The 16,076-nt window shown below is 40.9% G+C and overlaps 1 protein-coding gene across 3 annotated transcripts in view; it reads left to right on the top strand.

Annotated features, from left to right (window-relative positions):
- The window catches only part of SUGCT (succinyl-CoA:glutarate-CoA transferase), an 806,341-nt gene extending 790,684 nt beyond the window's left edge, over window positions 1-15,657 (top strand). Inside the window, exon 14 of one of the 3 annotated variants that reach the window (XM_027574687.2) lies at window positions 13,318-15,657. In XM_027574687.2, the coding sequence (XP_027430488.1) occupies window positions 13,318-13,481 (164 nt within the window). In that variant the 3' untranslated portion in view covers window positions 13,482-15,657. Of the gene's footprint in view, window positions 1-2,228; window positions 2,323-13,317 lie in introns of those variants that run through there. The other 2 variants (XM_027574689.1, XM_027574688.1) reach the window with 2 other exon arrangements.
- The last annotated feature ends 419 nt before the right edge of the window (window positions 15,658-16,076 follow it).

Genomic DNA, 16,076 nt, shown 5'->3' with positions numbered 1-16,076 from the left:
TCTGTATTAAAGTTGAGGCATATAATCAGTCTTTATCAGCTAGGGTTATGCTGTAGTAACAAACAGTCCCCAAATAACATTGGCTTAGGACAACACAAATGTATCTCTTGCTCACAGAAATGTGCATCCTGGATTGAAAGGGCCCCAGACTGATGGAGCAGTCACCATCTCACACATGGCCAAGTCACTACCTCAGAGAGGCCTGAAGGGTCTTAAATCAGCAATTGAGTGTTCTGGCCTGGACGTGGCATACACAGCCCCTCTGTTCACCGTGTGTTGGCCAGTCACATGACCTCATCCTCCATCAAAGGGGTCAGGACAGGCAATACCAGCGTGCTCCGGGAAGGTGAGAACTGGAGATTTAATGGACCTCACTGATGACTACCACAGGGCCATAGACATCGTTGAAAGTATACTCTTACCTTACAGGTGGTGGTTCTGGAGGACTTCTTTATTGATTTACAAAATAAGGAATTAAAATTTGCTACAGCTGTAATGACAAATGGTGCCCGTGAACTCTGGATGAGACTAGGGTGATCCGTCCAAGCTGGTGGTACATACCACATGTTTGCCTTGAGTTTCTGGGATGCCTGACCACAAAAGTAGTGCCACAGATTGAGTTCTTCTGTTAAAGAGGTCCAAAGCCATTTTGATTCTCTGTGGCTTTTTCCCACCACCCATGCGAGTTTAAATGGCTTTATCTGTTTTTATCTCACATCTAATGGGCTTAATGTGTTCTAACTGTGTGGCTCCATTTGGCGCCTTGGATGCTATGGCTGAGAGGCGCCATATAAAAAATATTGTTATTGTTATGATGATGAGTTCAAGCACTGGAGGGGAAATTGTGAAATAACTTGGTACTGGAGCTATCATCATTTTCAGCAAAATGAAGTTTGGCTTCTTATTACACTAGTAAGCCTTGAAGATTAAATGGTATCTACAGCATGTATCTTAGTGATGGGCCAAAGAAGTCAAAATAAAAATGTTTGATATAGCATTTCATATATTATAAAACAGATGTTTGCTTTTAAGTATTCTTGATATTTTTAAAAAGTTGACACCCGTATCAGACATTAAAAAAGAAAAGAAAAGATGCACACACTTAACTTTTAATTTTCTTTATTCTTGCTTCCATTATGATCGGACAGGCCAGCTATGTTAATTAATTTAACCCTTCGTGTTGATCGTTTGCCAGTTTGCTGTGAGGTTGAGCAATGGATTGTTTCATTGCTTTAGAAATGCATCATCAAGACGGGAGGTGCATGGAGTTCTGGAAAAAAGGACTGTTTAGGTCCCTTCCCTCATGATGATGTGATATTATGTTCCCATTACTTGAATATTCATTATGGTTTCCCACATGTTTTTGGCTACCTCTGTTTCCTGCAACTGTTTACATTATTAAGTTGGTCTGGATTATAGAAATGTAGTTTGAATTCTGTATATAGTTAGAGGAGCTTGGGATGTTTGCATAGATTGGGTAGATTCCCTTTTTAGCCTAAGAGAATCATGGAAGTTTTCTAAAAAGAGATGAGACAAAATAGTCAGGGTCTTGTTACTGAAGGGCCTCAAACCACAGATGGAAAACACTACAGGGCTTGTCTGAGGAATTCTCTGGCACGCCAGGAACTGGCCCTCCCTGTGCCTTGAACCAGATAACTTTCCACAGGGAGCACAGGGAAGGCTTCATTCCTTTTGGGGCGGGTAGAGGGGAAAGCTTTGGAGTACATTGCCTGACTCAGAAACATGGGACATTGGGAATGAATTGATGGGGCTGTGATTCTAGGGATTTCTACAAGGAAATAAGTGGCATCTGACAAACGAATTTGAAAAGATGAGGTAATAATGAATACATATTGCATAAGTTATCTTGTAGAACTGTAATCTAGAAGGACAGAGACAACAGACTGGTCAGAAGATGAAATGCAAAGTTGTTCTTGGCATGTTCTACTCCAAGACTGCCTGAATTTGGTTTCAAACTTAGACAATCCCCTCTTTTTGGGCGTCTGGGTGGCTCGGTCGGTTCAGCGGCTGCCTTTGGCTCAGGTCATGATCTCAGGGTCCTGGGATCAAGCCCCACATGGGGCTCCCTGCTCAGCAGGGAATCTGCTTCTCCCTCTGCCTCTGCCCCTCCCCCTGCTCGTGCGTGCGTGCACACTCTCTCGCTCTCAAATAAATAAATAAAATCTTAAAAAAAAAAATCCCCTCTTTTGCTCTTTCCCTTTCTCCAGGAAGCAGTGTAGCCCATTGGCAAAGACTGAGGATTTGGAGCAAGACTGGGTATGAATCCTGGCTCTTCTTGCTAACTCTGTGACCCTGAACAAGTGACCTCCTGTCTATGACTCTCAGTTTCCCCATTTGTAAAACAGTGATAATTGGAGGTTCTGGCATTATCTGAAGGGCTGAAGGAATCAGATGTATAAATCCCATAAAATAGTGCCTGGCACATGGTGTTTGTTAAATAAGTAAAATAAGCTCCATGTTTTCAAAGTTCCTTCTAATATAACTCGTTAAAATCCAAGGGAGTATAGAATTGATTTCTGGTGTAGGTTCCGATGCTGTTGAAAACAGTAAGTGTATACTTAGCGGATGTGTGACGTGGGTAACCTCACCTCCCTTAGCCTGCCTTTGCTGTCTGTAGGAAGAGGAGAAAAATACATATTTCCAAGGGTGTGTAATGGAGAATGAACAAAATAAACATTTGAAAAGTGCCCATCATGTAATATGTGCTTAAGGAATGGTGGATTCCTTTCTCCCTTTTCCTTTTCCTTTAAATACTTATATCCTTGACTGTGAGGGATTTTTTTTTTTTATGTTATGTTAGTCACCATACAGTACACCATTAGTTTTGATGTAGTGTTCCATGATTCATTATTTGCATATAACACCCAGTGCTCCATGCAGAACGTGCCCTCCTCAATACCCATCACCAGGCTAACCCATCCCCCCACCCCCTCCCCTCTAGAACCCTCAGTTTGTTTCCCAGAGTCCATAGTCTTTCATGGTTTGTCTTCCCCTCTGATTTCCCCCCTTCATTTTCCCTTCCTTCTCCTAATGTCCTCCATGCTATTCTTTATGTTCCACAAATAAGTGAAACCATATGATAACTGACTTTCTCTGCTTGACTTATTTTACTTAACACAATCCCCTTCAGTTTCATCCATGTTGATGCAAATGGTGGGTATTCATCCTTTCTGATGGCTGAGTAATATTCCATTGTATATATGGACCACATCTTCTTTATCCATTCATCTGCTGAAGGACATCTCAGCTCCTTCCACAGTTTAGCTATTGTGGACATTGCTGCTATGAACATTGGGATACAGCTGTCCCTTCTTTTCACTACATCTGTATCTTTGGGGTACTCAGTAGTGCAATTGCTGGGTCATAGGGTAGCTCTATTTTTAACTGGAGGGATTTTTAAACATTAAAAACTTTTACCCCAACTTGCTGTCATGAATCTGAAATGCAGCTAAGCTGTCAGTGTTCTGGGAGGCCCATGTCTGAAATCGGCAGGTAACCTGGGGCTCTGCTTAGGAATCTAGGTTGCAAAGGCAAGCACTGCAGCAGAAGGAAAGAAAATGGTAGCAGCCAGCATGTATTAAGCACTTACTGTGTGCTTGGTACTTTTCTAAGAATTTTTTCCTAAGTCCTCACAACTTGATAGGGAAGGTGCCATTATCATCCCTATTTTACAGAGAAAGAGACTGAGGCACTGGTTGGTTTAGTAAATACTAAAGGAGATACAGCTGGGATGTGAAGCTAGACACTCTGGTTCCAGAACCCACACTCTTAATCACCTGGCTATATCACTTCTCAAACCCAGCAGCTACGAAGTCAGCAGACCTGTATGTGCATCTGCTGTATGTTCTTTATACACATTTCATAACCTCTCTAAGCTCCATGCTGCTCTTCTGTGATAATGGAATAAAATGCATTAATGAATATTTTAAAAGTGCATAAGATCATTGTGAGGATCGATTTAGATAAAAACCAGAAAGCACTCTGCCCCAGGCCTGGTTTCCAGCAAGGACTCACTAAGTCATAGTCTCAGATGTTCCGGTGTATGACTTACAGGCTGTGACGGACTCTTCTTCACCTGCCTTTGCATTGTGTTGGCCGCCAGCTCTTGAACTCTGGATTCCATGAAGTTATCAGTTCAGCCTCTCAGGAATGGGCATACACAGAAGTTGAAGTAAAAGGTGTTGCCATTTTCCTAGAATCCTATAGACTACCCCTGAGGGGACCCCAGAGGGCATTCCACACACAGTCCTCACTTAGAGGTGGGTACAACTTACAAGCTGTGCCACCCAGCCCCTTTCCTGGTGAGGGGGGGTAAGGAGACGCAGGGTCTTGACCATTAGTTGTTAGACTAGGTGGTCTCCTCAAAAGGACGGCACCTGCGGTTCAGGATTTAGTACCAAGTTATGTGCTCGGGATTGCTGTGCTGGGCATGTGTTTCAGTGTTTTCTATTTGATTGACTTTATTAAGGCAGAGGAAAGACTTTCCCACCTTAGTTTATCCCTAAGTGGCTATGACTCAATTTCCCTCCCTGCCTCTTTCTGTGGGGCACAAGGTTTACAGTTCTTTCAAAAATAAAAATGACTTATTTTAGGCTGTCAAGTCAATGGGAATTTGTCTGTTTAAGTCCAAGAAATGCATTTATCTCCAAACTTACCAGCTATAGATATTAACTTCTTATTCATTTATTTTGCTTCCCGTGGGCACAAAATATTTTGATGCAAGAGATATTGATATAGAGCTTAGATAGTAGAGAAAAAGCTCTTATTTATTTAAAGAACTTATTTAAGTAAGTTAAATAAATAAACAACATACTTAAATCCTCAGCATCAGGGCACCTGGGTGGCCCAGTTGATTAAGCGTCTGCCTTCGGCTCAGGTCATAATCTCAGGGTCCTGGGATTGAGCCCCACATGGGGCCTCCCTGCTTAGCGGGGAGTCTGCTTCTCCCTCTCCCTCTGCCCCCCACCTCAGCTCGTGCTCTCTTTTGTTCTTGCTCTCTCAAGTAAACGAATAAAATCTTTAAAATCTTCAGCATCAAGGATGTTGGAATAAATACAGTTGCCATGAAAATATAGTGTTTTGGAATGTGGACATTTAGATGGTAAGTGACTTCTAAATTTATATGTCCTGGCCCCAAATCTTCCCTGAATTCCAGACTTGCATAGCTAAAGGCCCACTGACCTCTGTCCTTGGATATCTCATAGGCACCTCAGACAGTACGTCCAAAAGAGAATTTGACTTCTGCTTCCACCAAAACCTGTCCATATGCAATTTACTCAGTCTTCCCCGTCTGGCAAATGGCCCCACCAGGTTTCAACCCCAAAACACAGGATTCTCCTTTGATCCTTTCTTTCCCTTCACAGCTACCCTAGCCCATGTAATCCATCAGTAAACCTTGTCATTCTATCACCAGCATAGCTCTCAAACACATCCACTTTTCTCAAACCCTACAGGCACTGTCCTAGTCTGGCCACCACCATCTTTTCCAGTCTACCCACAGCAGCCTCCAATAGCCTCCTGCTCTGCTTAGCAACAGGAGTGTTCCATCACTGCTCTCAAACCTCCATGGAACTCAGAATAAGATCCAACTTCCCTACTGTAACTTCTTTATTTTTTAAGATTTTATTTATTTATTTGAGAGAGAGAGAGTGCAAGCAGTGGGGGAGTAGTGTCAGAGGGAGAGCGAGAGAGAGAGAGAGAGAGAGAGAGAAAATCTCAAGGAGACCCCATGCTGAGTGCAGAGCCTGATGCAGAACTGATCTTACCACCCTGAGATCATGACCTGAGCTGAAACCAAGAGTCAGACGCTCAACCGACTGAGCCACCCAGGTGCACCATCACTACCATACCTTCTAAGTCCCTGTGCCTTCTCTGCTCTGCCTCTCCCTCCAACTTCATTTAGAACCTCCCTTCTACCAAATTCTTGTTCTAACCACACTGGATCTTTTTTGAGTTTTTTGAACATCAAACCTGTTTATGCTGCCTGGAATCTTCTTTCCTCCACTAATTGTACTAATAGCTCAGTTTACGGCTCAGCCTAAGGATCATCTAATCAGTTTGGCCTTATTGCCCATGCCATCTAGAACAATCCTTTCAGGGCAACCTGTCTTCTCCCCACTCTGCCTATAATGTTCTCATCTTCCCAGCTAGATTTCAGATAATTTTATAATTTCTATAAAATTTTAACTATTTATTTGTTGACTTGTTTATTGTCTCTCTCCCAAATCAGAATATAAATTCCACGAGAGTAGGGTCCAGGTATATTTGCTAATACATATCTAGGTCATACAGCCAAGATCCTGACACAGGGATAGATTCTAAAAAATTATATGTTGAATTAATTAGTGGCTAAATTAATTAATTAAAATGACGGATATGGTATTTATTCAAATATCTTTAATTGTTAGCAATCTTTAGTTCAACAAATTTGTGTCAAATGACAGAACATGGACCATGAAATCTGATGAACAGGGGATCTTGTCCTGGTTCTATTATTTATTTAGCTGGGTAACCTTAGACAAACTAACCAACCCTTTAAAGGACCTTGGTTAAAACGCCCAGCGGAAGCTGTGCTTTCTTTCCTGCATGACCACCAAAGGAGGAGGGTGCACGAGGCACCATCGGCCAAGCCCGCTGGGCGGCAGCATCTGTGGGCCAGTCGTTGGGCTCTTCGAGGTGCAACAGAGCCTATGAGGTGAAGATGAATGAAGGTCGTTCTGATGTTTTCCAGAAACCGCTCAGAGGATGGCTCTGATAAAACCACTAGGAGCACAACTGCACATAATGAGCATATAGGTAGCTGCAGATGAATAGTCAAGTCCATAACCATCATGGTTAAAATTCTTCATTGCCTCAACGGCATGCAATTGGAAGGAAAAATGAAGAAGGTCAAGAAGACATGAAATGAAACATGATGAAAATTAATATTTAACATTGATCACCTCACAGTAAGTTATATAGAAAAATACATGTCTGAATACTTGTAATTGCGGGGCAGTAAAGTCTATTATCTTTAAAATATATCAACTGTTTATCAAACAGCTCTATTCTCATAATCACTAGTCAGACTTGTTTTTAACATACTTTAAGGATAATATGTTCTTGTCAATACCTAGCTCATTTGTGGAATGTGCCCCCCCTTTGAGGGGAAAGTCAGCTGGGGACACATTCTAGTACCTTCTGTTCTCCTGCCCTTTCTTGCCTTAGGGGATTTCAGCAAACTAGATAACCATGGAGGCCTCCCCTTCAGAACCTGCTATGATACCTAAAAAACAAGTATTTGGAATCTCCTAAACACCTTAATGAATTATCTCTTGCAAGGAAAGATTTCACCTGTGACATACAGAGTTTGTTTAAAATTTAAATCTTATTTTATTCTTTGTTTTTACCTTTGAATAAAAAAGTAATCCTGGGGGGGGGTATTAAAAAAAAATAGAAGACCTCAGTTTTCTGATCCATAAAATGAGAGTTATTATAGTCTATGAGAAGGGCTTGTGGCTCAGTCAGTTAAGCGTCCAACTCTTGATTTTGGCTCAGGTTATGATCTCAGGGTTGTAGATCAAGCCCCACATTGGGCTCTGTGCTTGGCATGGAGCCTGATTAAGATTTTCTCTCCCTCTCCTCCTCCCTCTCCTCCCCCCACCCACCTCACCCGTGTGTGCGCTCTCTCTCTCTAAAAAGAAAAAAAAGAAAGAGAGAGAGAGAATTACAATGGTCTCTATTTTATAAATTGAAAAGTCCAATGAGATAATGCAAATAAAAACAAAATCTACACTCATTACAAGTGTTTAAGAAAAGAGGCTTACCTTTCTCTTCCTTCTATAGCAAAATGAAAAGCATTGAGGGCCCATTAGCAAATACAACTGCATTCTCCTGCCCTTATGGGAAATACAGACAACTAAACAGATAATGTAATAAACCGTGCTTAGTGCTGTTATAGAGGATGCACAGGTAATATGCACTACTCGAATGTTCTTGGCATCAAGGTCAAGTGGATTTCCTTTGTTTGTATCCCATCAGTTACTTAAAATCTTGCCACGTTATAATTTGCATCGTATTTGGATCTTTATTTTCTTATGTAAATTTTGTTTTTTCTAGAGTTTCTAATTATTTTTTCTTGCATAACGTAATTTTATCTTATTATTATATTTTTCAAATTTTTAAGTTATTCTTAGTTATACAATTCAGGCTCTTTTGCTCTCTCAGACTCCCTTTTTGAAGGCCTCTGCCCTCTTCCATTTCTACCTTATTGACTGTACAGGTCTGAGTTATCACCCTGAGGTCTTCCTTCCCTGCACTCCGTAGTTGGTTCTCACCGTGTACCAGAATTTTATCCTTCTATTATTGACTCCCATGTTCTACTGGATTCGACATCAAGAAACTTCATAAACTTATTAATCTTTGAAAGTTTGAACACGTCTTAGTATTTGATTAATCATTTGTTTGGGTAGGCAGTTGTAGGTTTAATATCATTTTCATGTTGAAACTTGAAAGCAAGCTTCATTTTTCTTTTAGTTGCTAGTGCAAACTAGTGAGTCAGTCAAAATTGACACAGTCAATCCTTCTGCTTTCTGTCCTACTTCTAAGACCTGTCTCTCTCATAACCATTGATTTTAAGATCACAACCTCTTGGGGGGTGAGATGGACCATTAACACCCGTTTCCTCTACCCCTTTTAAGACATCAACATTATCCTGTCCATGTCATTCTTACATTTGTTGAAGTATCTCATTCATTAGTGATGCTACCACCCATTCTCTTCACTCATGAATTTTTATATTTATTTGTTTAATTTCTAGACTTTTATGTCAGTGGTATTTCAGGAGAGAGTGATTTGTGTTCAAAACCCCCCCAAATACAACTTGAAATTACTGTACAGACCAGCTGCCATCATCTAAATGCACTGTAATTTATTTAACCAGTGCTCAGGTTTTGGACATATTTTCCAAATATTTTTCAATATGGTAGCTATGTGACCTCTTCATCTGGAAGGAAGGGGTAGGAGATAGACCTATGGGCACAATATATGAAGGAATGTGTTGGTAAACACCTAGTCCTAACAAAGTAACTTTTGGAAGCTAAAAGTGTTTTAAAAAAATGTACAGAATAACACACAAAGAACCCTTACAGCCTGTAAGTTAGAAAGCTATGTGGGAAGGAGATAGGTATTAAGAGTATTGAGTATATTTTGAAATTTATGTAGATCCTTGCCTATGGAATTTGTCAACATCCTGATTAAACCCATAGAAGAACATTTTTAAAGCAGAATTTCTCCATTCAAGTATGGGAACACTTTTAAAACTCTTCATATTTAGTTGACAAAATTCCCGCCAGGAGGACTGTACCATACTCCTACTGGTCACTGACCTCTTAAAAACAAACCAAAATTGCCACAAGATTTGCTAATTTTATAAACAAAATTGTACCTTATTATCTTCATATGTATTTCTTTGATTATTACTGATATTGAATATCACCCATATTATATTACTCAGATGCTCAAACCAACCCTTGGTAGGTATTGTCAGCCTCATCTTAGAAATATGTAGCCTGAGGCTCAGGGACTTTAAGAGTTCTCAAGATCACACAGCTTGCAAGTGTTTGAAAGCATATGTGAACATAGATGTGACTTTGCCAGAAAGTAATTTAAGAACATGTGACTTATCTGCTCATCTTTTTTTAATGGAAGATCAAATTATTCATTCTTTCTGGACCTTAGATGTAAATAATTGTGTCAAACATTTTGTACTTCTTGAGACAAATGTATTTTAAAAGGACTTTATTCCCTCTGTGCAAAAGCTAGACTGGGAGGGATGTCCATGGAACTTAGCTTGCTCTGGGACCTGGATATCACCTTTATTTGTCCCATTGCATATATATATTACAGAGACTATAAATTTTTGTTTTTTAATAAACCACATGGCAAAACAATACTTTATTTTAAAAATGTATAAAAATTACAATTTGAAAATTCCTAGTACAGTACAGGTACATATACACTATACTTTGATCTTAAATTACATGAACGAACCCCAGCTTCAGAATCTTTCTGAACTCAACCATATGCAAAATACCTGATTTCTGAAGGGGCTTAGGGAAAAGCATATACAATTTATTAACCTGTGATATGGCTTCTTTAATAACAAACAATTATTTAGAGAAGCATAAGCTTTCCAAACATACAGTATTTTCTAAGTGCCTTTATGCTAACAAGGAATACCATTCTAGTTCTTTAATAATACCATTCTAGTAAATTGTAGTTAGTAATACCATTCTAAATTCTTTAAGACTTTTTTGTGCAGACAGCTGGGTGGCTCTGTCAGTTAAGGGTCTACCTTCAGCTCAGGTCATGATCCTAGGGTCCTGGGATCCAAATCTTGCATCGGGCTCCCTGCCCAACGGGAATCCTGCTTCTCCCTCTGCCTGCCGCTATCCCCTGCTTGTGCTCTTTCTCTCACTCTCTGACAAATGGATAAATAAAATCTTTATTAAAAAAATAAGACTTTTTTGCATAAAATGTTAAATACTTCTCATCCGGAACTGGTAGCAGAGTCTTTGGGGTAGATCTGGAAGCTACCGTGAAAGCATAGCGTATAGTGGGAGTAACACAAGTTGAACTGCCCTTTAGTATGGCTGGACCTGAAGATTCCTTCCTGTCATCACCACATCGAGGCTCAAAGTCCAGGTTCTTAGTACTGATCCATGCTGCTAGATGGATGGATTTCAGACATTATGCTATGTGAAAGAAGCTAGACACAAAAGGTCACATATTGTATGATTCCTTTTATAGGCAATATCAGAATAGATCACTCCAGAGACAGAAAGTAGGTTTGTGGTTGTTGCCAGGAGTTCCAGGGGAGAACTGAGTTGAGGGAAGTTGCTTCAGGGATAGAGAGTCTGACTTTGGAGTGATGGAAATGTCTTGCAACTCTTAAATAGAGGTGGTCATTGCACAGCATTGAGACTATATGAAATGCCACTGAATTGTTCACCTTTAAATGGTTCATTTTCTGTTATGTGAACTTCACCTTAACAAATTATTATTTTGTTTAAAAACCCAAGTTTTTGCACCCAACAAACTTGGGAACTGACTCTCACTTCCCACCTGGGTGATGTTGGACAGGTTATTCTCATTCCCTAACCTGAACCCTCACTCTGACACTTGTACCCTAAGCCTCCTTGACCTTCAGTGTCTGTCCGGGATTGTTGTGAGGGTTCTCAGACATGATGGCTCAGTGGTTAATGCACCCTAAGTTCTGAAAAAATGGCAGCTGCTGTGGTGAGACCACCAGCAGTATTCCCAGCAGCATTGGCCAGCCCAGATTCTCGGTGTAGTCAAGTGACTCTTTTCCAGCTGGAAGTCTCACTCCAGATCATTCAGTTAGGAAGAAGTCACATGACATTGATTCTCTCAGCGGCATCCTTCTTTTGAAAGACACGTTTTAGATTAAAACTTGTTCATTAATGTCAAAATTGGAACCCACTCTGAGAGCAGTGAATAAGGATCACATCCCTAAAACATCAAATTATCAACCTTTTCATGAGAGTAGTGGACCCTGCCTCCCAGTGGGTGCTCCTTGACTGAAAAGAGATGGACCAGTGAGAAAGCAGTCTGCACTAGGGCATTTAGAAGGAAGTGTGAGCTTCTTTGCAGCTTCTAAAAATGGAACAAATGAATAAACAAACAAAAAGCAGAGATAGCCCCATAAATACAGAGAACAAACTGGTGGTTGCCAGAGGGAAGGGGGAGGATGGGCAAAATGGGTGAAGGGGAGTGGGTGGTATGGGCTTCCGGTTATGGAATGAACAAGTCAGGGGGATGAAAGGCACAACACAGGGAACCACAGTCTGTGGTACCACACCGGTGTGTGTGGCAGCAGATGGTGGCTAACACTTATGGGAAGCACAGCATAATGGGTAGACTGTGTTGTACACCTGAAACTGATGTAACATTATGTGTCAACTCTACTTCAGTAAAAAATACAATTTAAGACAATAAAAAGAAGGGTGAGGAGAAGAAAGAAGCAAAACTTTGGTCATCAGTTGGAAGTTGCCATTTGTCCATAGTGAATGGTGTGTTTCACAGTGTGGCTTGATGGTCTGGGGAGGTCTGTGTCCTCTCTATCATCAACAGTGGCTTACTTTTTATTAAGGGAATTCTCCGAAGAGCTTGAAGCACATTTGCTGCTCTACTCACTGATGTTGTGTTACCTACATGGGCTTTGGTTTTGCGTGTCCTTCCTCTGTGCGCCCCAAATCAGGAGCAGGCTGGAAACATTTTTATGAGATAGAAATGCATTGTTTTGTAGTCTTCTTGTGACTATCTAATTTGTTTTCCCAAAGCCTGATCAAATGAGCTGTGAAGAACAGCCAACAGAAATACCATTTATTGAGTGAGGCAGCAAAGGTAGAAATCTGCTGAAACAACATGCTCCGTGGCGCCCAAACAGCTTCTCTGGGGAAAACTGGAGAAGGAAGAGCAGGCTGCTAAGGTTATAGAGAGTGCAAGATGGTTTCAGTGGACGTGGATGGGGGTCCCGGTGATACTAGTTATTAGTCTTGTGACCTTGAGCAAAACTTGAGCTTTTTGGGCTTTCGTGTCCTTACCGTGGAGAATGAGGATCATAAAATTCATTTCCAACAGTTGTTGAAAGTCCTCCCTGAGTTACCCTGTGCACAGTGGCTCAGTGCTCTGCAAACAGCTGAATGAATATCCCCTCCCCCTTGCACTGCACATGCAAACCCAGATCTCCCTGATTACAAAACTTGCACATTTCACCTCTTTTCCCACCAAAAGTCTTCAGCAGGGTCTAGCAGAGCTTTAGTTGATCTGCGGTCTGTTGAATTAAACCTTATAGTTTATATAGGAGACACTGAATAAAAAACATCCAGATTACCTTCACCTGGGTCAGATTCCAGCTTCAGAGAGACACTATGTACCTGTGGTCCTTGTTCTCTTGGATCCAGAGAGTCGACCAAGCTGAGTGACTGAGCCCCAAGAGTCTTGGTGACAGGACTGGCCACTTCCGCATGGGCTGGCACACACCAGACACACACATACCCCCCCAACCCCCCTCCCTGCCCCCCGCATGGGCAGGTCAGATGACCACGGCACAGTTGGATGAAACCGAGTCAAGAAAACCTCACCTAAAAATACGTTTCTTTCCAAAATGCGCCACCATTTTGTAACTGGCAGTGATAGTCTTGGCATTCATTGAAAACACCCCAGGCTGCTTGGGTAATGAATTTCCTAGGGTTAGTCATTAACAGGCTTCCTGCTTTCCTCCTCTTTTGACAGGCCCAGCTGTGAGATACAGTAAGTTCAAGATGTCAGAGGCCAGGCCACCCCCCCTGCTCGGGCAGCACACAACGCACATCCTGAGGGAGGTCCTCGGATACAATGACAAGGCCATTGGGGAGCTGTTCAGCGCTGGAGTGGTGACCCAACACAAAGCCGAATGATCAAAAATGCTCTTTCTCAACACCACAACCTGAATGTACTTTGCTAGCAAAGGCAATCTTCTTTCTGGACCCTTTCCCCCAGTTCTGGTGCCTGCCTCTGCAAAGAAAAGTTAGAGTAATTCCAGATTTCCTGCCTGGCGCCTCCAGAATGGTTCTGGTATCAATGCATCTAGTGCTTTCTAAATGTGCCCCACCTTCTACTCCTTGCCATTCTCCCCCCACCCCAGATAATAGATTAATTGTGGATTGGTGGGATTTTTTTTTTTTTTTTGGTAAAGATTTTTTTTTTTCCTGGAAAAATACATTCTTCATTCTAATTACATTAATAGCCTAAACGTTTGCCCCTCCAGCCCACGCAGGTCTGAAAAAGAGCAGATCTCTTGCCATTCTCTACTTGCACATAAAGTCTTCATTTAAACCTTTGTTAGGAAGTCAAAGCAATAAGCAGAATGACAGTTTCAGTGATTGATTTTAAACAGAATAACTTAATTTTGAGCTCATGAGTCCTTTGTTAATCTGTAATTTAAACCATGGACTTTGCTGATGTTCGTTAGGAAAACTGAGCTTCATTCTCCCCATGGGGGTAAATATTTGCTTTATGTTGTATTTCTCTGATTATTTCATGATATGTGGCAGAAAATCAATTTCCATTGCTGCATTTTGGGGTGTATGGATCTATCTGCATTAGGGGGTGAAAAGTGGCTTTTTTAATCAGCACCTTATTTTGAGCCAAGTACAAATGCAATAGGTTTTTAAATGAGTGTCAAATGACCATCTAGGTATTGAATAATGTTTAAATAATAGGAGAATGAAAGGAGAACATTCTTTTGTAATCTGAGCACTCACTGTAGAAGACTATATAATGTCTTAATATTAAGTATTTGCATTTAAGTATTAAAGTATTTGTCAGAGAACTTAAAGTATAGAAAACATTTTCTGTCCAGAAGGTGGCAACTGATTTGACTCTATGTTCCAGGATAAACTGTCACTCAGGCTACCAGTCCCCCAAGCCCAGGTACAGACCGGCGCATCACATGACCTCATGATCAATCTCCCGACATGATCTGAAGTCATGACCTTAAGGCACACATTTTGCCGTCATTTTATGACATACCATGTGGCAGTTGAAAGTTAAGTTAGAGGTGTTCATCTTTCAAATTGTGAGTTAGAGCTGGTTTTACTTTCATGCTCTTTTTGATTGGGATGATTTGATCTATTTATTCATGCTGTAAGCCCCAATATATTTCTAGAATCAAGGATTACAAATAAATAGGAAATGTGTCTTCTCACAAGGCCTCGTGGGACTTTTTTAGAAGAATGCCTATCAATTCTTGGAGGAGCTACTGTCCTCCCTGCTTTGCTCTTTGTAGATGTTTTATTCTGAGGCACTCCTGCTGTGATTCCATTAGTTAGACTTTCATCCTACAAGGGTAATGCCTTTTGCAGTGCTCTGCCCCCAATGGCTAGCCCACAGATATACATTTGGAGACATTCGCTTCAGGCCAGATATCTAAATGAAATGCCTCCATGTCTATACAATCGGTAATGAAAATGGCAAAAACTGAGATGACAGAGAATTGGCAAAAGCACATGATCTTGAACACCAGATTCATCATTTCTCCTATGGGTCCAAGTAGATATCTTGAAATGCAAATTACTTGATTAGTGAAGAAGAGTTACCAAAAGAGACTGTCTCCAGTGTAATTGTGTATCCAGATTTCCACCTACACGATTCAGAATGATCCGAGAGAACTTTGAAACTGTTCATCACCCAACAGAAAGCATTTACTCTCCTGACTTACTGAGAGAAATCATTTAGAATATATATCAAGTTCAGATCAATAATTAGTCCTGAAAGAAACATTGCACTGGCTAAAATTGCTAGCAATATGCCCAGATCAAGTTATGCTTATAAACAAATGTGCTGTTTTAATTATCAGGGCCTATTTTCTTACACATACCCAAAGCTGAGCACACTACTAAGAGACCATATGCTCAAATTCAGTATGTGTCAAGGCCCGCCTTCTGGCAGGGTTGTGTCTGAGGTTGACTTATAAATTCTTTGAAACTTAGTGGGTTAATCATTATGGAATCGAGGGTGTGTCCACAAACAACTAGTCTTCCCTCTCTTGATTTTTTTCCTTAAACTTTTTGCCGTCATGATTTTCTGGTTAATAAAGCATGATATTTTCTAGCATGTGCTCTGATAGTCTGAATGTTTCCCTAGAAGAAGAGAAATGAGCATTGACCAAGTGTATGTGACTAGTCCAGTTACTTGAACTAGTATTTTGTCTTTGGTCCATCTACTAGGAGTTGGAAGTACAATCTTGATTTTAAAAATCACATTTCATATGAGGTCATCAGACTACCTCACCCACATAGCCCCATACTGGGGGACTTTTGCATGAAGACTTTGTGACCCCTGCTTTTAGCCTTTATCAGGGAAATTCACCTCACTCCTATGTTACTTAAATTTGATAGTTCACCACTGACTCTTTCATCCCATGACATTAGGATGTTGTCTGCTTGAAAAGCTTTGTAGAATTTTGCTTGTCACTCTCCCACATGGCTCAATGTTGCCTTCATCCGTAGGAC

The sequence above is a fragment of the Zalophus californianus genome, chromosome 12 (assembly GCF_009762305.2).
Source record: "Zalophus californianus isolate mZalCal1 chromosome 12, mZalCal1.pri.v2, whole genome shotgun sequence".
Lineage (NCBI taxonomy): Eukaryota > Metazoa > Chordata > Mammalia > Carnivora > Otariidae > Zalophus > Zalophus californianus.
This window is presented reverse-complemented; position numbering and strand designations above follow the sequence as displayed.